The following is a 24,994-nucleotide window of genomic DNA, read 5'->3' as shown; positions in this document are numbered from 1 at the left end:
ACGTTTTTATATATTTGGCAAAATTTCAATGGTTGTATCCTAAACTAACAAATATTTATTTTTCATTCATGATATATGGCCGATATATTCTTTTTTTGTTTTCACAGTGGTGAAGAAAAAACCAGGGTCGGGTAAGTTGAAAAGTTTTTTGGTTATTGACAATGTCTCCTTTTTCCAGCGTTTTCTTATTTTTGCAAATATTTCAGAGACAATTTTCGTACAAACAGTATACAATTGAATATTATACTCAAAAACAATATATATATATATATATATATATATATATATATATATATATTGGAATTATCCCCGCGTGGTTCTGAAATAAAACTGATATGATTATTCTTGAATTTTTTGAAAAATTCCTTCCCTTAATATATAAAGGAAAAAGTCCATTTACTTATGAAACTAAGTATTCGAAACCTCAAAAACATACTAGTGATAGTTGAATTTTAATGCGACCGAGCATTATGAAAAATTTAAAGCCTGACTCTTAGCTACTATTTTCACATTGATAAGGTACATATTCAATTAAGCTTGATTAGGGTTTTGTCACGTTTCAGCATTCGGAATATTTTACTTGTTAACATTTGAAGCATTTATAAACCCCTGTTTTCTGCATCTCAGTGGTTCAGAAGTGAATGCTATGCATCTCCGATTCACTATTTTGTCTGCTTTCTCTCACTTGTCTCTTCAGATAGATTATGTTCCTCCCTTAGTCTATTTTAAGTTCTTAATTCCCCCAACTTACGCATAAACACTCCATTTTCATTTGTTATTCAATCTTTAATGAGACATTTGCTTGCGAAACGTGCAACTTGCACTCTGACGTTTGTATATTTTAAATCGCTTATATATACATTACAATGGTTCTGAATAATTGACAATATTCGAAATATTATACGCAATAAAAAATCAAATTCATCAAAAAGATTCAAATCCTCTCGTGGAGAAATTTCTTCTCGGTTGGCAAACGTTGACATAGAATATTGAAAAATATCATCTCTGCGAATCCTAATTTACCATTTGTAAATTCAACATCTACTTTTTCTTCCACAAAAAAAAAATCCATCGATGTAAGGACGACTGATCATTGTACATATAATTATTATTTACAGCCCGAACAATGACCAAGCAACAGCGGTTATTAACCAGACGAATCCAAGCACAAGGTAAGGTTGAAAATTTGAATAGATGTATTTTAAAACAAATGCTTCCAGTCGAAAAAGTGGTGATTTTTAGTATAAGAGCATCAGCAATGTCTTCGCTTATTTTCATTACAATAGTGCTTCATAAATAAAAAATATTTGTAATACCAAACGCGAATAAAAAACAAATGGAATATTTTCTCTGAAAACATTCTTTCCTTCATTGGGAACCGTCAAGATAAAATATTGAACAACATCATCTTTGCGAATCTTAATTTACCATTGATATTCGAGCTTTGTAAACATCTGTGTTTTCTTTCATGAAAAAGAATTCAAACGATACAAAAGGACAACTCATTGTTGTATATATCCTTTTTCTATTTGCAGTTCAAACAATATTGCGCCAACGGTTAATGATCAGTGGGATGTAAAGTATGGTTGAAAATTGAAAATAGGTGTATTTTAAAACATATGCTTCCCGTCTAAGACAGTAGTGATTTGCAGTATAAAAGTATTAGCAAAATTAGTTTAAAGAACAAATATTTAAAGTCAACTTTTAGAGCAAAGAATCACAGGCTCCACCTTTTTGTGCATCGGTGAATACGGAAGTCGCAATAGGTCAGAGGTTATGAATGTCAGTGATTGCTCATAAAAGCGAGAACGATTGAATTAGATCAGCAATTCCATGGTACACACGAAATTATGGGAACTGGTATTGGGAACAATAGCTCTTACTTTTGTGATCACTAAACTTTGTTAAATCATTTTTATCTCTCAGTTACGACAATCCCATTGTCACGTCTATGTCATCAATTCCTGGTCAAACCGACGTCGAGGATGATGACATTTCAGAGAAAGAAACAATATCTGTGTAAGTGATGTTTAAAAAAATTGAACCCGAAGTTATTAAGCAATTTGTATTATGAGTTGTTATGTGCTATTTTTCATCCCTCATTGTAGATCACAAAGTTTATTAACGACTAAATTTTCTCATTTATCCCGATGAATGAAAGATGATGAATGGCGTATGGCAAAACTTGATATCTTATTTGCTATATGTTCTTATTGCTCAGTCATTAAATTTTTAACTTGTGTTATGTGTCATTCCCAAATACCGTATTTCTTCTTGTATAATAAGCACCCATAGATAATACGCACTCAGATTCTAGTACAGCTATTGCGACCATTTTCCAAACTCCATGCATAATACGCAGATCAACGATATTTGGGAAGGCGATAAAATTATATAACTGTGTGTCTCAAGTTTGTATTATCCTTGTGTTTACGGAGACATGAAATTATTCATTTTTACTAGCACTGATGATCGTCATGAATCTACAGAAGCCTAAATCCAAGTTGAAGGAACGACAACATGAAGAAGCAATACGTTCCAGATTTTCGATAATGCTTTTGTATATTAGATAAGCTCAACAGCAATTAAAGCAACAGCAAGTTAAATCGAGTATTCACCGCACAATCAAATATATCAGTTGCATAATGTTACATTGAAGTATTCAATAGCTTTATTGTGACGATTCTACCATTTTTTTTTTATATATTTCTATTAATTCAGTATTACGATTTTTGTAAAGTATATTTTGTACGTCAAATGCAATTTTATGTTTATATATAAATCTTTATATTTTTATATAAAGTTCTGTTTAAGTAAAATTATGGTCACGTACCAGTTAATACTACTGTTCTTTTATGATTTGCTGCAATGATTCTTATATATTTTAAATATAAAAGCCAATTTCTTTTTAAGTTTTCCGCCAGATAAATAAATAGAAATATAATTATGCAATAAATATTATATTTTAAATTTTCTTATTTTATATATAGTTATATTATATATAGCTATATAGTTTTAGTATCCTGTTCGTTATGCATCAAAAAACTTATAAGTCACAATTACAGACGTCACGGTGTGCGAAGCACTCACCCCTCAAGCTTCGTTTGACTTTGAATTCTTTCCCGTACTCATCACGAAAAACGTTCTTACTTTTGCTCATTTTTAAATTTAGGCTAAAATAACCACCACCACGACAAAACCTAAGGATCGCCACACTAACAATGCTTCATGCCTATCTGTGCCTTGCTTTTTTGTGTTCCAAATAAGATTGTGTTGCTTTTATGGTGGCACAAAAAAAGCTTTGGCGATAAAACAAACAACACAAAGCTTACTTTATGAAGTCCAAATAAGACAAAATAAGGACACGCAAGCCAAAAATAAGGACGCAAGCTAAAAATAAGTCAAAAATAAGAACAAATCTTAAAAATAAAGACAGTATGGAATCCCTGCTTATAATGCATCTTTGTTGGAAGTAAACAAAAGAGCGATGCTCAAATGTATGTACACAAAAGCAAAAGCGAAACAGTCGTCTACCTTACCTTATGCAATAGTCTACCTTACCTTACATAGCCTACAGCAGGGCTTCCCAAACTTTTGAGCTCGCTGCCCCTTTTAATATATTAAAATTTTTCGCGTCCCTTGTCCACGTTAAATAATGCCAAACAGTTCGAATTATGCATTTTTGATGTTTTATTGGCACAGCTACTTCTTAACTTTAACATGTCTACTCATTAACAAAAACAAGCACATATTTATTCAGATTAACGTTTCTCGATTATTCAGTGTAATGGGTACAAATGCTTTTTTCTGCATAGCAAGGCTCAATGTATGTTTGTTTATACAGGCCTAAATGACGAATTACGATGTCTGGCTACCGACGGCATGGTCCTTATCTCGAATTGTTCACTCCTATTGATCAAACTTAGCAAAAAGCAGCATTTTGTGCGACGCCAAATTATCAGGGAAAAAACTCATGGCGCACCTACACGAAAAATATACTGCCTCGAAACAAAACACAATTTTGTCATCGTTAATATGTACTAACTGTCTTTTGAGGTTTTTATTCATGTAGGCCCGAGAAATAAAGACAAAAAATTAACGTTTCTTTTTTTTATCTCTGCCTGGTTTTTCTTTAAAATGCTGCAGAAATCACTCAAGTTTGATGAACTTGGTTCAGCAAATGAATAAACTTCAGCCTATACGAAATTGCATCATGTAGGGGTATCTCTTATATTACGTAACAATAGACCCTACGTACAGAAAGTAAACACATAGAACGGCAAAATGACTTTGATTCATAACACGTCATTTTAAACAATAAGACATTTAGAATAAATATGATGTGTAATATGTTTCGTGGCGCACTTAGCAAATCGTCTTCGGAAATCGTTAACCCAATGATTAAAGCCGTCATTGTTATGCAAACCGGGTTTCACGATCAGAATATGCATTGTTATGCAAGCGCGATCATTCTACCGTGTTTCCCCGAATATAAGACCAAGCCTGAATTTAAAAAAAAAATCCAATATAAGATCTCGCTTTTAAAAAAGACTTAGTCGATAGCGCAACTTTTTTTTGAGTCAATCTCGTGGAAGTGCGTCGTTTCAATTTTGCTAGGATGTTGCAAAATTTCGTGATTCGTGAACCTTTCAAACAACCCATATCTTCTACTTTCACTGGAAAAAAGAACGATTAAATTGATCTTACCTGTGATATTTTGTATAATAAAAAATCTCATTATTCTCTATTCCAAAAATAAGCCCAAGTGTTATTTTCGAAAGAAAATTGAAGACAATGAATTCACTCGGAATCTTGAAATCTTTGTTTTACACTATTTGTATAATAATTGTATTTCGAATTAAGAGTCTGAAAAAAATACAGTATATAAGGTACTTTAAGGTACTGTAAAATTGGTGTTCTCGTTGCGGCCCCTAAAATTCGTTTCGCGGCCCCTAGTTTGGGAAGCCCTGGCCTACAGTACTGTACGGTCCAAAACTTTCAACTTTCGCGTAGAACGAGAGAACGAGATCGCAGAACCACCAAAAATAAGTTTTATTGATTTGGAGGTCTTCACACAAAATTTCAAAGTGAAAAACAAATCATAATGAACCAAAAAATAGACCTGATAAAGAATGAAAAATTATTCCTAAGACGTATAAGCACTCGCGAACACGTATCAATCTGTGTAATACATTCCGATGAATTTGCAAAGAACAAACAATTGGTGGCGGCAAATGAATGCATGTACTGTTACCGTTGTTTTTGTCGTCATTTTTATTAAAAAAAATATAGAAGCTCATAGTCAATGGATATGTCGAGTAACAATTAATACACAACAATTACGATTCGAAGTTTTAATAAGCAAAATCGCTTTCATATTAGATTTAATACCCTTGCATTGATTTATAACATTATTGCAAAACTTTCAATTTTAGTTGCATCTACTATTACGGAATATGCCAAAATTAGACGTTGCAAAAACTAAATGACCATGAGCATCGACTGATGGAAACACTTCTTTGCGGCATTCCTGATTTCAGATCAAAATTGCTTACGCATTTGACCACATTTGGATCATTTCTTGTCACCATAGTGATTGTGATAATCTAGATTGCCTAGTAGTCGTCAATCAAAGCATTTATTGCTATACAAACAACCACATGTCACCGTAGAAGTTTTGAATAATTTGTTGAAAATTGCTTAGATCTCCAGATTAAAATCCCAACTGACATTTAGCTGGGCGATAAACATACAATCAAAGTGATATCCATAGATTGGTTTTCTTATACATAAAGAGTGTCTCAATGGTACCGTTAGAAATTACATTAGGCCTGATTACATATCCATCAAAACCGGTCCAGTGAGGCGGCTCGATTCGGAAAAACCTGGTTGGCCTCACAGACCTGAGTACTGACACTTTCCACCACATGATCCATACAAAAAATGACGGTTAGCATGGCAATACGAAAATCAAGAGCGTTTAAATTTTGTCAACTATATACATATGCTCGTCAGCTATGCATTTTAGGGGAGTGTTTACAGATTTAAAGGGTGGTAAATATTTTTCTATTTGCCATAAAACTATTTGTCACCCAACAAAAATCACAAATATTTGACTGACCATCTGCACTGGTACATGCCACACTTTCTGGATATTCAAATATAATTATATTCAAGTTGATAATTTGGAGCCTGATTGCCTGATGTGGATATCGTAAAAAAGAAATAACCTCCACGGGAAAGATTCCGACAAAGTCCTCAGTTGGTTATGCAAAACGAGAGCGAAGCGCAATCTATAGTTCTATTTATATGTATAGCTCGGGTACTACAGAGGCGGGACACTCAATGATATTGAAATCGCCACGCAAAATATAGAGAGGCGATAAAATATGGCCAACTACATGTATATGGATACGCGATTCTCGTAAGCCACCTTCGATGCTGTTCTGCAGTCGTGAATGTTCGCTTTTGACTGATACATTGCCTATATTATTCAGATATACAGATTATATATTATACAGATCAGCTTCCCAAACCCAAAACGTGAATCATGAAATAAGCCTGGGGATACCATATGTGTTTTTATATTTAACTATTTGTAGTGTACTCTCTTCGAATCCAACTCTTTGCGGGAAATCAAATGGAAATAAGGAGACAGTCCAAAGGCACATTACTTTTAATCGATCTCTGTTTGACGATTTGTCTCATAGAACGGGTATATACAAGTGTCTTCGGCGATAGCAAACGACTATTTATTTTGACTAACGGTGAAGCTTTTCGACACTGACAGAAGAGTGGAAAGTGACCACTGGGTGTTTAACGTTCTAGGTTTATCTCTGCTATTCACATGTTATAAGATTATCATATGTCTGAAGCAAAAAAACAGGACGGCGCGGATTGGACAAGCCAACCTTGGTTCGATTCCAGGGGCTTAGTATTGGTTTAAAATTTTTCCATACCATTGTAGGTAGATTACGTTCATCAAATTAGCTTTAAATCATATTAAAATATTCTTTATTGATAGAAGTTGAAGCAAGAATTAAAGCATACATATATATTATTATTATTGTCAGGGAAACAGCTAGTGGAATGGAATTTCAGTTCTTTGGAACCGGGCAACGAAGTCAGTATAGGTTCAGAGTAAAACAGTATTTTATAGTCCATACAATGATATTGCAAGTCTAGAGCTATTTTTTAGCCAATCATCTTTCTAACTAACTCTCATTACAACTCGGTCAAAAGTTGAAATAGAGTAATAATTCTTACATCTACAAATGTCTGAATGCCTACGTTTGAATCAAATGTATGGTGCTGTATATAGGAAGAGACGTTTCGAAGAATAGTAGCGCCCAACAGAGAAAATATTCTGCAATAACGTGTTAATAAAGGTTTTAATATCAAACAATAAGGTAATTAATGAATGATTGTGCCGTTCAAATAATTGGAAATACATGAGCATGAGCCCATACCGCGCATATTTTGTGCAAACGCACATTCATTCCACAATACCATTTCTCCCGAGTAATTAGATCACCGTTTCATAATGGAATACTCCAGTTTAGTATATCACATGTGTTATTCATTTATTTGTGTGCTAAGGAATAATAGCAGGTTATGCTGGAAATGTCATGACCTGACAGTTGATGATATATATGATGCACTTCTTTTGGATTGAAGTTTCGGTATACCCTATTAATTAACATAGAATTTTGGATTTTTTTCCCATACACTATCCTCCTTTTATTCTGCTGCGCTTAAATAGCACCAAGCACAACAAAAAACTACTTTCTGACTGACTGTTTGCCGGTTGCCGAATAAATCTTTCGAACAGTAATCATGAACAAATTGATTCATCTCGTTGTTTTGGCGATGTTTCTCGCAATAGCAAGTAAAACAATTTTATTTTAGGATTGGATGTAACCAAATGTATTTAAAACTTGAATTGTAGCCTATATTGCAAAACGCAACAAACGCCTACATTTAATTAAGAAAGCAATAAAGTGTAGATACCTGAACAAATATATTATAAAAAAAAATCGATTAATTAGCAATAATTTTATTTATAGATTGTGCGTACTACTTTCCACATCTGGATATACAGCACTACGTGAGTAATTTATCATATCATTATTGAAGCAACGTTTTTGATGGTATTTCTGTTACATGTATGTGTGCGGCCATTGTGAGAGTGCGAAGTAGAAACACTCGAAATTTTAAATTCAATATAGAAGTCATTCGTAACTCATAATGTCATTTTAGAATTTCAACACCTCCGTTTAGTTGATTTATAGTTTTTCTCACTAATAATTGTTTTACATTGCCTATAAACAAGCTACGAGAATACATTACAACGATCTAAGTCACGAGACTCATTAAAATCTTTCATGGGACTTGTTGTTTTTGCTTTGAATTTTTAAATATCGACACGTATGTATACGAAACTTGCGATTTGAATCAGTGTTTTACGTAAACCCATGATTAATGGAGAATGTAGAACAAAACTTTTGAAACAAAAAGGTAATTATGAGACTATTACGCATTTTTAATTCTACAGGTATGTAATGAAGAAGAAATAATGGGATATTGTGACGAAATGTTGAGGCGCGTCTGCATTATAGATGCCGGAAAAGACGAGTTTGATCCGGTTGTACAGATGGAACTAAACAACAAATGTCTGCAATGCGCTGAGGCACCTATGTAAGTTTACGTTCCTTCTTACCGTTTCGGTGCTTATGAGTTTATCACTATTCAATTTGTTTTAATTCGATTGGTATGATCTGGGCACGGCCTATATAATCGACTAAAACACTTGACAGTCCCAGATGATTGACTCTTTTATTAGTTTTTTTATAGCTATATTTATGATTTTTTTTTGCATATTTATTTAAAATGATCTTCAAATGCATAATTTTATAATTTTTCAGATTCTATTACTACGAAGGTTCCTGCCAAGCTCTCAGACCCTAAATTGGGCAGATAATAATGAATCAATACAGAAAATAAATGTCTGTAATAAAAGCAATTGTGTTCTTATGTTAGATATGACTGCGGGCAGAAAGTTGCATAAGGGTTTGTGCTGCATGAAAAAAAAAATGCGTGAGACACTCAGTAGCCATTTTGTTCCTCATCTATATCTTATGTTTTTCAATATAATAAATCGGTTCAGATATCGGTCCTAAGGTTTATTCCTGTTTTTTAGTAGTTTCCAAATTTTTTTGAAATCTATCATGTGCTTGTCTTATGCGAAACCACGACGTTTTGTTCACTTATAGTGCTTTTATATTTTAAAAGACAACGTTGCGGAGTATATTTTTCGAGATAGTTTTCTCGTTTTAATAATTACCATTCATAAGCAGTAAGATATTATCGTACTTGATATATTGCAAATTTCACCTGACTAAGGATGGCGAACCACTGACCCGCATAATGTTTTTCAGTGACCTGTCAAACCACGTTCTATCGCAAAAATGCAACAGCACTAATCCAAGCCCAGGACGGAAATTGTGTTCAAAACACACACAACTCCGCCATTCTGTGTGATCTCCTCATTTGGAGGGGACCGTTACTAGCAAACAAGCTCAATCTAATACAGGCACCCTATCTATACGGCGCTCCAGAAGTTTGTGTACCAAGATGGCGCACAACCTGATAACCCCAAGCTGGTACACATACTATGTTCAGGTTGTGCGCCATTTTGTCGCACATACTTCGGCAGCACCATCTTTACAACAACTCTGCGGCAGATGAAAAATGAAAACAGTAATCCAGTGAAAATCTCTCTGAACATTGGCAGAATAGTTGAATATCATATTACGAAAATTTTAAAAATTGCATTAAATAAAATTAATTATCTTGTTTATATTATCGAATGCATGATAGCAATCGGTCGAAACATTGCTAAACTGTCCGGCCAACAACAAGTAATCCAAAAATGTGATTCATGCTCACGTGATCACATGTTCCCCAATTAAGGTGAGGTAGGTTATCACAGAAAAATTGTCTTGATGCGGCTGATTCCATATAACTTCTAAACATTTTTAACTTTACCGTTATTATAAAGTTGACGTGAATTTTTCCTAAATCTACAATTCAAAAAATATAACCCAGTGGCGAATCGACTTTTAGTGAAGTAAGTAATGGGAACTCAATCCAAAACATGTATTCTTGTTCTATCCTGCCGTAAAGTGAAGTAGTTTTTTGCATTTATTTCAAGTTATACTAATGTAAATAGATTAAAGAACAACACGATACAGAACGCCATACGTACATAAAGGTATTCGATTCTCAAACAATCTAATATTCAAGAAACAACATAAGGCCTATATGGGAGTACCGGTACTAGGGTACTGAATATTGCTCTAAAGTTTGTTTGATGCAATGTAAAGTCATACAAGGGCTCTTTAAACTGGGAGTCCCGATCAGAATTATATTGAAAAACCGTTGTATTATATGCTGAAAACTACATAGTTTGTATTAATTGAACTCTGTACATTGAGCATCCATTTTGAATCGGAAGGAAGTATCATTCAAAGGTCATGTTGCACAATGAGTTGAGAATGAATTCAGCGTAACATTCAAATAGTGCAAATGGGAATACACACGTTCCAGGACATTTTGTCTGCAAATATGCATTCATTTCGTTCCAACGTTTCCTTCAAGAAGTGAGGTCTCTATTTTAATCAAAAACAAATTTGGTATAAGCATATTGTATATGTCAATTATTGGTGTACCGTGGAGGGATGACATGAGGCAAATGTCAGGTCAAAACACTTCCAATCTGACAGTTAACTGTAAAAATTTGAAAACAACTTAAAAATTAACATTATTCGATATGATTTTGTATTCAGTTGAAAAGTGCTTGAGGTGGTATCGTGGCTACTGCTGGACGCAATAGTTTTTAATTGTAGACACACTAAAGTTCAAAAACCTAGCGATACTCATAAAATGAGCAAATTTGTCAAGCATAGATTTTATTTACAGACGGTTAAGTTTTGATAGTGCATCCGTGAACGTAAAATTCACCATATAGCAGAATAGAAAATATGCGAAAAAACGTAACGCGCTTACCGTGATTACGAACACGAGGTTCAAGCATGGATCATGCTTGGTACGACGCAAAAGTGTCCCATTGCTTCTGTATACAACAGACTCCACGATGAGACGTATACGTATAAGATATCAACTCTTACTAACGATTCAAATTAGAATCAAATATTAATGCACATAATTGATACCTCCTCGGCTTTCTAAGGTATATCTCAAAATGCAAGATTCTGCCTGACTCCCCAAGTTTCATGTTTTGCAACTGTATTGGAACATCTTGCTTTACACAAAATAGTAATCACATGCTTTGTTAAGCATGTGAAAGAAATTTAACAAAGTCAATTTTTTTCTTACTATAGTAGAGATGATCTAGATAGATTTATACAATCCATTGAAAGTTTCTTTTTGTTTTCATTATATGTTCGAGTTTGTATACACACATTTCATCCATATAATCCGTAAAGTCCAATTTAAACTATGCAACCGAAACATTGATAACTGAACTACATTTTTCCCAAAATAAAGTAATATGTATTAATTGTTGACAACGTTAGTCGAATACTGTAACACGTAAATTTACTCAGATTTATTTACAGATTTATGAAGTACTCTTATCTGTATTTTCATCAACACAATTATAGCAATCCGCTCAATACTGGCTGTATGCTGTAGTAGCACCTAATTATAATGTTAGTTTTATTCAAAAGTCTGTAAACCGAAATGAAATTCCATTTCGTCTTTTTTGATTCACATAGCAAGCTTTGAAAATAATATCTGGAATAATGACCGTCAATCTTATTTGGAGTTTCCATAGAAAACAACAGTAAGGTAATTCAGAACGGTTCACTCAAATTTACGAAAGCGTAACAAAGGATGTATCTTTGTTTTCTCTGCTCTTGTTTACTTTAATATGATATAGAGGCATCAGGACTATGCGTTATGATTAAAATTAGTAACCTATTAATATGATGCTGTTCACCAATTTAGTTGGAGGAGACAAAGTACATAAATCGGAAGTTCAAACGTAATTGTTGCAGACACCTAGCACTCTAGCAGAGATGGTTTATAGCAGCGGTTCTCAAACGGGGTGGGGGTGTTGTAGACGTTTTTTTTTGGAGGGGGCGTGAAGCTTATTGGAAATAGAAATATATGTTAGGTTTGATCTTTCCCGTCTTATTTTGAATATTTACATTTCTTTATTGTTTAGAGATAGCATAGATTTCCATCCACGTATTTTCAACGTGTTTTCTGAAAAAAAAAAACATACATTTGCCTTACTATCTGTTCTTTGTAGCTTACTGCTAGATAGTTTTTGAGGTGAAGCGCGAATTTGACAACTTCTAAAAGGAGGTGCGACTTATAAATGTTTAGGTATCACTGATTTATAGTAATAATAAGTAGGTTTAACATTTGTGAAAGGGAACTAACTAGAAGATGGGAAATTTTGCAACAGCTTTAAAATGTTTATTAAAGATATTGAGAAATTTACCATCAATACTGTAACTTGTCAGGATTTTATCCATCATGACACCAACCAAAACTGACGGACTCGTTGTATGAAAAGTTTTATACTCATTTATATGTCGCTATGTTTTAATATATTCGCAAATAATGACGTTTTATCACCTGGGATCACAAATAAAATTTCAGTATTCAACGTTTTATTTGGTGCATATGAATTAGAAAAATAGAAACTATCTAGGGTTTTGATTAGGGACTTTTTTACAACTTGAATATATACTAACATATTTTGTACCAATTTACGACATACTTACAAACATATTCATAAGTTATTACAAAAATTTAACAAAACTTGTGAAAAATTATTATTATGCATTATTCAACAGTATAAAGTGGTTTAAATGGTAAAACTTATATAAATCATGAAAGGTCAAACCGTTTTCTTGAAAATAGTATGGTTAAACTGGTTTCTGGTTGTATTGCAATGCTCAGGTATGTTTAGTGATTTAATTCGAACTATAATTCGGTTGTAACTTGATTTCAACTATCTTTAGGAAGAAATATGATAGATGTTGAAATTCTCACTTTCTAAACCAGTTGTTTTCCACTTCTTCAATTATTCTTGCGAAGTTTCTCCATAACGATACTGAACTTAACTTATGTTATTCAGCCGAGAACTGCACTGTTTCAAGTCCACTGCACGGTACTACGGACTGTATAGGCACTGTTGACGTAGGAACGATTTGCAACATAACTTGTGATGATGGGTATTTCAATAATTCTGTAAGAAGTGCTGCGTGCATCAAACAAGATGAGTGGGATAACAATAATTGGAATGATACCTGTCAAGGTATGCTGAATATAACAAAGTTAAAAACAGAACTTGATGATTGTAGTTAGCGTTTTGTACTTCAATTTCCAATAATCTCTGTCATTTTCGTTTGTCAAAAGTTGTAAGGCGGATATAATTTTTTGAATAAAAGTCCGATTTGTAAAGGCAACTACGTTTTTTAATGTTTTTAAATCTTTAAAACAACCCCACGTGAATATTTTGTAATTGTGTTTTTCTGTGTTCGATGTTGAGTTGAACATTACTAAAAGGGAAGAACAAAATTCATGGCTTACAGAGCACCATTACAGTTGCAGACATTCGGCGCAGATTTGAACATGCAAATTAAATTTGTACAGTTTCAATATTGCACGGCATATCTTTCGGTTCATGACCATTATTATGCCATTATCAAGATTTGTAGATAACAGTTTTGAAATATATCATCCGGACTATTTTTTAAAATAAAATCTTAATGGCGAAAAACTAACATCAAAAACAATTTTGTAGCGGATATCAAGTTAGTGTCCCAAATGAAATTTTCAAAACTCAGCATATTGTAGAACGAATACAACAAGGTAACATTAAACTCCGTTTTCGTAATATTATATATCGATAATCTTTATTATCTACCTTAGCTATCATGTGTCCTGAATCGTCATTTATTGCAAATTCACAACAATCAACATGCATCCCCAGCAATAGTTACAATGATACATGCGATATTACTTGCTTGGATGGATATTATAACGATGGATATAAACAAGCAACATGCAAAGACACAAATGAAAATAATGATACAAATAAATATGGTGATTGGAATGAAGGAAGCGCAAATTGTACAGGTAAAGTGATGTTGTGGAGAAGCAAACAAAAATTTCACAAATCGGACACAATTACACGAATTGTGTTCACAGATCAAATCATTTTCTTGTTTAATAGTGACATGTTGCTATGTTATATTACCCCCAATCGGAAAGGCTATTTTCATATATATTGTAAGAATTATTTGTTGATTGCTAATAATCATTTATTTTAACATTAGAGCTAAGTTTGATTGTATATTTGTGTTAAACAAATGTTAAAGAAACTTGTAAAAGCTATTTTGATATTGGTTCTCTATTCATAAAATTCTTAAAAACTGTTATCTATAGCGATGTGCATGAAATTGATCTTTCGGATTCGCTTTCAGCCTTTTTGTCTATACCTCAAGTTTTGGTTGTGATTGCGATATTCACAAAAATATATACCAAAATATTTACGAAAAAGATGTATCAGTATATTATATGTCTAGTTTTTGTTTCAAGTTGTTTCGAAGAAGTGCATATTATATGTAGAAATGAATATCGTTATTTTTGGTGTATGTATGCGTCCCCGTTTCAGATGATTTAATGTTTGTCTCGATGGATTTTTGGTAATAAAAGATGATCGCACGTGTCTAAATTTATTGAAAGTTACTTTCTTTGTATATTTGGATAAAGATAACAAAGTGATGATTTATAATTTTTTAAATATTTGTATTTAACATTCTACTATATACCATAGCTATCACGTGTCCTGTTTCATTCACAATAATTTCAAATTCGCAACAATCAAACTGCACCAGCATCAGTTTCAATGATACATGCGATATTACTTGCTTGGATGGATATTATAATGATGGAGATAAACAAGCAACGTGCACAGATTCAAATGAAAATAATGATACAAATAGGGATGGTAATTGGGATGAAGGAAGCGCAAATTGTACAGGTAAAGTGATGTTGTGGGGAACCACGAATTGTCTTCACAAATCAAACAAGTTTCCTGTTTAATAGCGTGTTGCGATGTTATATTACCCCCAGCCTGAATGGCTATTTTCATATATATTGTAAGAATTATTTGTTGATTGCTTATCATCATTTATTTTGATATGAGAGCTAAGTTTGAATGTATACTTGTGTTAAAATATGTTGAAAAAACTTGCGAAGACTATTTTGATATTGTTTCTCTATTCATAAAATGCTTACAAACTGTTATCTATAGCGATGTGCATAAAATTGATCTTTCGGATTCGCTTTCAGCCTTTTTGTCCATACCTCAAGTTTTGGTTGTGATTGCGATATTCACAAAAATATATACCGAATTAATTACGAAAAAGATGTATCAGTATATTATATGTCTAGATTTTTTTTTCAAGTTGTTTCGAAGGAATGCATATTATATGTAGAAATGAATATCGTTATCTTTGGTGTATGTATGCGTCCCCTTTTTAGATGATTTAATGTTTGTCTCGATGGATTTTTGGTAATAAAAGATGATCGCACGTGTCTAAGTTTATTAAAAGTTACTTCATTTGCATATTTGAATAAAGATAACAAAGTGATGATTTATAATTTTTTAAATATTTGTAATTAAAATTATACTATATACCATAGCTATCACGTGTCCTGTTTCATTCACAATAATTTCAAATTCGCAACAATCAAACTGCACCAGCATCAGTTTCAATGATACATGCGATATTACTTGCTTGGATGGATATTATAACGATGGAGATAAACAAGCAACATGCACAGATTCAAATGAAAATAATGATACAAATAGAGATGGTAATTGGCATGAAGGAAGCGCAAATTGTACAGGTGAAGTGATGTTGTGGGGAGGCAAACAAAAATTTCACAAATTGGACACATGAACACGAATTGTCTTCAAAAATTAAAAAAAATTTTTGTTTAATAGTGTGTTGTAATGTTATATTACCCCCGATCGGAATGACTATTTTCATGTATATTGCAAGAATTATTTGTTGATGACCGATCATCATTTAGTTTAATATTAAAGCTGTGTTTGAATGTATACTTGTGTTAAGTAATCTTAAAAAAAACTTGTAAACGCTTTTTTGATATTGGTTCTCTATTCATAAAATTCATACAAACTGTTATCTGTAGCGATGTGCATGAACTTGTCTTTCGGATTCGCTTCCAGCCTTTTTGTCTATACCTCAAGTTTTGGTTGTGATTGCGATATTCACAAAAATATATACCAAAATAATTACGAAAAAGATGTATCAGTATAATATATGTCTAGTTTTTGTTTCAAGTTGTTTCGAAGAAGTGCATATTACATATAGAAATGAATATCGTTATCTTTGGTGTATGTATGCGTCCCCTTTTGTCTCGATGGATTTTTGGTAATAAAAGAATATCGCACGTGTCTAAGTTTATTAAAAGTTACTTCATTTGCATATTTGAATAAAGATAACAAAGTGATGATTTATAATTTTTTAAATATTTGTAATTAAAATTTTACTATATACCATAGCTATCACGTGTCCTGTTTCATTCACAATAATTTCAAATTCGCAACAATCAAACTGCACCAGCATCAGTTTCAATGATACATGCGATATTACTTGCTTGGATGGATATTATAACGATGGAGATAAACAACCAACATGCACAGATTCAAATGAAAATAATGATACAAATAGAGATGGTAATTGGGATGAAGGAAGCGCAAATTGTACAGGTACAGTGATGTTGTGGAGAGGCAAACAAAAATTTCACAAATTGGACACAGTTACACGAATTGTCTTCACAAATTAAAAAAATTTTTTGTTTAATAGTGTGTTGTGATGTTATATTACCCCCGATCGGAATGACTATTTTCATGTATATTGCAAGAATTATTTGTTGATGACTGATCATCATTTAGTTTAATATTAAAGCTGTGTTTGAATGTATACTTGTGTTAAGTAATCTTAAAAAAAACTTGTAAACGCTTTTTTGATATTGGTTCTCTTTTCATAAAATTCATACAAACTGTTATCTGTAGCGATGTGCATGAACTTGTCTTTCGGATTCGCTTCCAGCCTTTTTGTCTATACCTCAAGTTTTGGTTGTGATTGCGATATTCACAAAAATATATACCAAAATATTTACGAAAAAGATGTATCAGTATAATATATGTCTAGTTTTTGTTTCAAGTTGTTTCGAAGAAGTGCATATTATATGTATAAATGAATATCGTTATCTTTGGTGTATGTATGCGTCCCTTTTTTAGATGATTTAATGTTTGTCTCGATGGATATTGGTAATAAAAGATGATCCCACGTGTCTAAGTATATTGAAAGTTACTTTCTTTGCATATTTGGATAAAGATAACAAAGTGATGATTTATAATTTTTCAAATATTTGTATTTACCATATTACTATATACCATAGCTATCACGTGTCCTGTTTCATTCACAATAATTTCAAATTCGCAACAATCAAACTGCACCAGCAATAATTTCAATGATACATGCGATATTACTTGCTTGGATGGATATTATAATGATGGAGATAAACAAGCAACGTGCACAGATTCAATTGAAAATAATGATACAAATAGGGATGGTAATTGGGATGAAGGAAGCGCAAATTGTACAGGTAAAGTGATGTTGTGGAGAGACACGAATTGTCTTCACAAATCAAACAAGTTTCCTGTTTAATAGCGTGTTGCGATGTTATATTACCCCCAGCCTGAATGGCTATTTTCATATATATTGTAAGAATTATTTGTTGATTGCTTATCATCATTTATTTTGATATGAGAGCTAAGTTTGAATGTATACTTGTGTTAAAATATGTTGAAAAAACTTGCGAAGACTATTTTGATATTGTTTCTCTATTCATAATATGCTTACAAACTGTTATCTATAGCGATGTGCATTAAATTGATCTTTCGGATTCGCTTTCAGCCTTTTTGTCTATACCTCAAGTTTTGGTTGTGATTGCGATATTCACAAAAATTGATACCGAATTAATTACGAAAAAGATGTATCAGTATATTATATGTCTTTTTTTTTTTTTCAAGTTGTTTCGAAGGAATGCATATTATATGTAGAAATGAATATCGTTATCTTTGGTGTATGTATGCGTCCCCTTTTTAGATGATTTAATGTTTGTCTCGATGGATTTTTGGTAATAAAAGATGATCGCACGTGTCTAAGTTTATTAAAAGTTACTTCATTTGCATATTTGAATAAAGATAACAAAGTGATGATTTATACTTTTTTAAATATTTGTAATTAAAATTTTACTATATACCATAGCTATCACGTGTCCTGTTTTATTCACAATAATTTCAAATTCGCAACAATCAAACTGCACCAGCATCAGTTTCAATGATACATGCGATATTACTTGCTTGGATGGATATTATAACGATGGAGATAAACAAGCAACATGCACAGATTCAAATAAAAATAATGATACAAATAGAGATGGTAATTGGCATGAAGGAAGCGCAAATTGTACAGGTAAAGTGATGTTGTGGAGAGGCAAACAAAAATTTCACAAATTGGACACAATTACACGAATTGTCTTCAAAAATTAAAAAAATTTTTTGTTTAATAGTGTGTTGTGATGTTATATTACCCCCGATCGGAATCACTATTTTCATGTATATTGCAAGAATTATTTGTTGATGACCGATCATCATTTAGTTTAATATTAAAGCTGTGTTTGAATGTATACTTGTGTTAAGTAATCTTAAAAAAAACTTGTAAACGCTTTTTTGATATTGGTTCTCTATTCATAAAATTCATACAAACTGTTATCTGTAGCGATGTGCATGAACTTGTCTTTCCGATTCGCTTCCAGCCTTTTTGTCTATACCTCAAGTTTTGGTTGTGATTGCGATATTCACAAAAATATATACCAAAATAATTACGACAAAGATGTATCAGTATAATATATGTCTAGTTTTTGTTTCAAGTTGTTTCGAAGAAGTGCATATTACATGTAGAAATGAATATCGTTATCTTTGGTGTATGTATGCGACCCCTTTTTAAATGATTTAATGTTTGTCTCGATGGATTTTTGGTAATAAAAGATTATCGCACGTGTCTAAGTTTATTAAAAGTTACCTCATTTGCATATTTGAATAAAGATAACAAAGTGATGATTTATAATTTTTTAAATATTTGTAATTAAAATTTTACTATATACCATAGCTATCACGTGTCCTGTTTCATTCACAATAATTTCAAATTCGCAACAATCAAACTGCACCAACATTAGTTTCAATGATACATGCGATATTACTTGCTTGGATGGATATTATAACGATGGAGATAAACAAGCAACATGCACAGATTCAAATGAAAATAATGATACAAATAGAGATGGTAATTGGGATGAAGGAAGCGCAAATTGTACAGGTACAGTGATGTTGTGGAGAGGCAAACAAAAATTTCACAAATTGGACACAGTTACACGAATTGTCTTCACAAATTAAAAAAAATTTTTGTTTAATAGTGTGTTGTGATGTTATATTACCCCCGATCGGAATGACTATTTTCATGTATATTGCAAGAATTATTTGTTGATGACTGATCATCATTTAGTTTAATATTAAAGCTGTGTTTGAATGTATACTTGTGTTAAGTAATCTTAAAAAAAACTTGTAAACGCTTTTTTGATATTGGTTCTCTATTCATAAAATTCATACAAACTGTTATCTGTAGCGATGTGCATGAACTTGTCTTTCGGATTCGCTTCAAGCCTTTTTGTCTATACCTCAAGTTTTGGTTGTGATTGCGATATTCACAAAAATATATACCAAAATATTTACGAAAAAGATGTATCAGTATAATATATGTCTAGTTTTTGTTTCAAGTTGTTTCGAAGAAGTGCATATTATATGTATAAATGAATATCGTTATCTTTGCTGTATGTATGCGTCCCTTTTTTAGATGATTTAATGTTTGTCTCGATGGATATTGGTAATAAAAGATGATCCCACGTGTCTAAGTATATTGAAAGTTACTTTCTTTGCATATTTGGATAAAGATAACAAAGTGATGATTTATAATTTTTCAAATATTTGTATTTACCATATTACTATATACCATAGCTATCACGTGTCCTGTTTTATTCACAATAATTTCAAATTCGCAACAATCAAACTGCACCAGCAATAATTTCAATGATAAATGCGATATTACTTGCTTGGATGGATATTATAATGATGGAGATAAACAAGCAACATGCACAGATTCAAATGAAAATAATGATACAAATAGAGATGGTAATTGGGATGAAGGAAGCGCAAATTGTACAGGTAAAGTGATGTTGTGGAGAAGCAAACAAAAATTTCAGAAATAGGACAAAATTACACGAATTGTCTCCACAAATCAAACAAGTTTCCTGTTTAATAGCGTGTTGCGATGTTATATTACCCCCAGTCGGAATGGCTATTTATATATATATTGTAAGAATTATTTGTTGATGGCTTATCATCATTTATTTTGTTATGAGAGCTAAGTTCGAATGTATACTTGTGTTAAAATATGTTGAAAAAACTTGCGAAGACTATTTTGATATTGGTTCTCAATTCATAAAATTCTTAGAAACTGTTATCTATATAGCGATGTGCATGAAATTGAACTTTCGGATTCGCTTGCAGCCTTTTTGTCTATACCTTAAGTTTTGGTTGTGATTGCGATATTCACAAAAATATATACCAAAATATTTACGAAAAAGATGTATCAGTATATTATATGTCTAGTTTTTTTTTCAAGTTGTTTTGAAGAAGTGCATATTATATGTAGAAATGAATATCGTTATCTTTGGTGTATGTATGTGTCCCATTTTTAGATGATTTATTGTTGGTCTCGATGGATTTTTGGTAATAAAAGATGATCGCACGTGTCTAAATTTATTGAAGGTTACTTTCTTTGTATATTTGGATAAAGATAACAAAGTGATGATTTATAATTTTTTTTAATATTTGTAATTAACGTTCTACTATATACCATAGCTATCACGTGTCCTGTTTCATTCACAATAATTTCAAATTCGCAACAATCAAACTGCACCAGCAATAGTTTCAATGATACATGCGATATTACTTGCTTGGATGGATATTATAATGATGGAGATAAACAAGCAACGTGCACAGATTCAAATGAAAATAATGATACAAATAGGGATGGTAATTGGGATGAAGGAAGCGCAAATTGTACAGGTAAAGTGATGTTGAGGAGAGACACGAATTGTGTTCACAATTCAAACAAGTTTCCTGTTTAATAGCGTGTTGCGATGTAATATTACCCCCAGCCGGAATGGCTATTTTCATATATTTTGTAAGAATTATTTGTTGATTGCTTATCATCATTTATTTTGATATTAGAGCTAAGTTTGAATGTATACTTGTGTTAAAATATGTTGAAAAATCTTGCGAAGACTATTTTGATATTGTTTCTCTATTCATAAAATGCTTACAAACTGTTATCTATAGCGATGTGCATAAAATTAATCTTCCGGATTCGCTTTCAGCCTTTTTGTCTATACCTCAAGTTTTGGTTGTGATTGCGATATTCACAATAATATATACCGAATTAATTACAAAAAAGATGTATCAGTATATTATATGTCTAGTTTTTTTTTCAAGTTGTTCCGAAAGAATGCATATTATATGCAGAAATGAATATCGTTATCTTTGGTGTATGTATGCGTCCCCTTTTTAGATGATTTAATGTTTGTCTCGATGGATTTTTGGTAATAAAAGATGATCGCACGTGTCTAAGTTTATTAAAAGTTACTTCATTTGCATATTTGAATAAAGATAACAAAGTGATGATTTATAATTTTTTAAATATTTGTAATTAAAATTTTACTATATACCATAGCTATCACGTGTCCTGTTTCGTTCACAATAATTTCAAATTCGCAACAATCAAACTGCACCAGCATCAGTTTCAATGATACATGCGATATTACTTGCTTGGATGGATATTATAACGTTGGAGATAAACAAGCAACATGCACAGATTCAAATGAAAACAATGATACAAATAGAGATGGTAATTGGGATGAAGGAAGCGCAAATTGTACAGGTAAAGTGATGTTGTCGAGAGGCAAACAAAAATTTCACAAATCGGACACAATTACACGAATTGTCGTCACAAATTAAAAATTTTTTTTGTTCAATAGTGTGTTGTGATGTTATATTACCCCCGATCGGAATGACTATTTTCATGTATATTGTAAGAATTATTTGTTGATGACCGATCATCATTTAGTTTAATATTAAAGCTGTGTTTGAATGTATACTTGTGTTAAATAATGTTAAAAAAAACTTGTAAACGCTTTTTTGATATTGGTTTTCTATTCATAAAATTCATACAAACTGTTATCTGTAGCGATGTGCATGAACTTGTCTTTCGGATTCGCTTCCAGCCTTTTTGTCTATACCTCAAGTTTTGGTTGTGATTGCGATACTCACAAAATAATATACCGAAATAATTACGAAAAAGATGTATCAGTATATATGTCTAATTTTTTCAAGTTGCTCATAAAGATGTGCATATAATATGTAGCAATGAATATTGTAACCTTTATGTATGTATGCGTCCCCTCTTTTAGATGATTTAATGTTTGTCTCGATGGGTATTATAGTAATAAAAGATGATCCCACGAGTCTAAGTATATTGAAAGTTACTTTCTTCGCATATTTGGATAAAGATAACAAAGTAATGATTTACAATTTCTCAATTATGTGTATTCACAATATTACTATATACCATAGCTATCACGTGTCCTGTTTCATTCGCAATAATTTCAAATTCGCAACAATCAAACTGCACCAGCATCAGTTTGAATGATAAATGCGATATTACTTGCTTGGATGGAGATTATAACAATGGAGATAAACAAGCAACATGCATAGACACAAATAAAAATAATGATACAAATAAATATGGTGATTGGGATAAAGGAAGCGCAAATTGTACAGGTAAAGTGATGTTGTGGAGAGAAAAACAAAAATTTCACAAATTGGACATAATTACACGAATTGTCTCCACAAATCGAAAAATTTTCTGTTAAATAATGGCAAGTTGCAATGTTATATTACCCCCAGCCGGAATGACTACTTTTATATATATTAAAAGAATTATTTGTTGATGGCTTATCATCATTTATTTTGATATTAGAGCTAAGTTTGATTGTATACTTGTGTCAAAAATGTTGAAAAAACTTGTAAAGGCTATTTTGATATTGGTTCTCTATTCATAAAATGCTTACAAACTGTTATCTATAGCGATGTGCATTAAATTGTCCTTTCGGATTCGCTTTCAGCCTTTTTGTCTATACCTCAAGTTTTGGTTGTGATTGCGATATTCACAAAAATGTATACCGAATTAATTACGAAAAAGATGTATCAGTATATTATATGTCTAGTTTCTTTTTTTAAGTTGTTTCGAAGGAATGCATATTATATGTAGAAATGATTATCGTTATCTTTGGTGTATGTATGCGTCCCCTTTTTTAAATGATTTAATGTTTGTCTCGATGGATTTTTGGTAATAAAAGATGATCGCACGTGTCTAAGTTTATCAAAAATTACTTCATTTGCATATTTGGATAAAGATAACAAAGTGATCGTTTATAATTTTTTAAATATTTGTAATTAAAATTTTACTATATACCATAGCTATCACGTGTCATGATTCATTCACAATAATTCCAAATTCGCAACAATCAAACTGCGCCAGCAATAGTTTCAATGATAAATGCGATATTACTTGCTGGGAAGGATATTATAACGATGGGGACAGACAAGCAACTTGCGTAGATATAAATGATGATAATGATACAAACAGTGATGGCGAATGGTATGAAGGAAGTGCAAATTGTAAAGGTAATGTAGAATCGCGAATCGTGTGATTACCCTGCTGTCGCTAAAATCAATTGAATCCATTATATTGATGTTTTACCAAATAGTAATAGGTAATAGGACTTTAGTAAAAGTTGAATTTATACAAACTAGACATTGGTTTAAACATGAGTTTTCATGCCAAGATAACTTGCATTGTATTGGCTTTTAGCATATATGGTGTTGTCAACTAATCAAACTACATATGTTGGCATCGATAACCAAAACATTACAATGTATGTGCAAGTAAAGTCTCAGACAGATGATGTCAGCATAGCAGTCATTCTAGTATCATCGCCTCGAGGCGTTACCGAGTCATTGGATCAACTTGAATCAAAAGAAGGAATCACCACTTATGGGCTTACAATCGAAAATCTCACCACTGCTGACGCTGGGGAATGGACAATTCAATCTCAGTCTTCTTCCGATGATGAGGAATTGTATCCCAATATTAATCAAAACCTCACCCTTAACCTAAGAATGGAAGGTAATATGGTTTATATAGCACCCTTTATTGCTCCTATTTGCAGGGATACCGTCTGCAAACTTTTGGTGTCAAAGTTTTATGTTTAATTACGTTACGGTACTGTAAAGATTTCTAATCGTTCAGGTTAGTATTACATTGTCATATTTGAAATTTAGTTAATTTCGTACTACTGACTTTATGTGCTGTTAGTTTTTGCTAGAAGGCGTTAAATTTTTATTTTTTCAGTTATTCCAGAAAATTTGGTCCTTACACCAACTTCACCATTCACATATATACTGAACTCGAGTGATAACACAGTGGTTTGTGACGCTTTTGGAGTTCCCGAACCTGATTTTAAGTGGACGAATAAAGAAGAAACTTCTTTAAATGATGGGATAACATCTGTTAATGAAACTTTATTTTTAAACAACTCGTATTTTTCCGACAATGGCACCTACAGATGTACAGCTACTAATGACGCATCAGATCGTACTGAGGGTCCCGCTCCA

General features: G+C 32.1%; 1 protein-coding gene and 2 long non-coding RNA genes across 3 annotated transcripts; all 3 read left to right on the top strand.

Moving 5' to 3' along the window:
* Positions 1-13: 13 nt before the first annotated feature.
* On the top strand, positions 14-2,732 carry LOC144420864 (uncharacterized). Its single transcript, XR_013474769.1, has 4 exons — positions 14-131; positions 1,119-1,172; positions 1,927-2,019; positions 2,464-2,732. It is a non-coding gene; the product is annotated as an uncharacterized LOC144420864 (long non-coding RNA).
* Positions 2,733-7,628: 4,896 nt separating this feature from the next.
* On the top strand, positions 7,629-9,029 carry LOC144420762 (uncharacterized). The gene is made up of 4 exons (XR_013474727.1): positions 7,629-7,888; positions 8,067-8,107; positions 8,555-8,697; positions 8,925-9,029. It is a non-coding gene; the product is annotated as an uncharacterized LOC144420762 (long non-coding RNA).
* A 3,859-nt stretch (positions 9,030-12,888) lies between these two features.
* On the top strand, positions 12,889-19,597 carry LOC120341789 (P-selectin-like). The gene is made up of 9 exons (XM_078110517.1): positions 12,889-12,996; positions 13,175-13,354; positions 13,972-14,178; positions 14,879-15,085; positions 15,751-15,957; positions 16,637-16,843; positions 17,539-17,745; positions 18,411-18,617; positions 19,314-19,597. Exons 1-9 carry the CDS (start codon positions 12,927-12,929, stop codon positions 19,595-19,597), a joined length of 1,776 nt encoding a protein of 591 aa, XP_077966643.1. The 5' UTR covers positions 12,889-12,926.
* The last annotated feature ends 5,397 nt before the right edge of the window (positions 19,598-24,994 follow it).

The sequence above is a fragment of the Styela clava genome, chromosome 3 (genome assembly GCF_964204865.1).
Source record: "Styela clava chromosome 3, kaStyClav1.hap1.2, whole genome shotgun sequence".
Classification (NCBI taxonomy): Eukaryota; Metazoa; Chordata; class Ascidiacea; order Stolidobranchia; family Styelidae; genus Styela; species Styela clava.
This window is presented reverse-complemented; position numbering and strand designations above follow the sequence as displayed.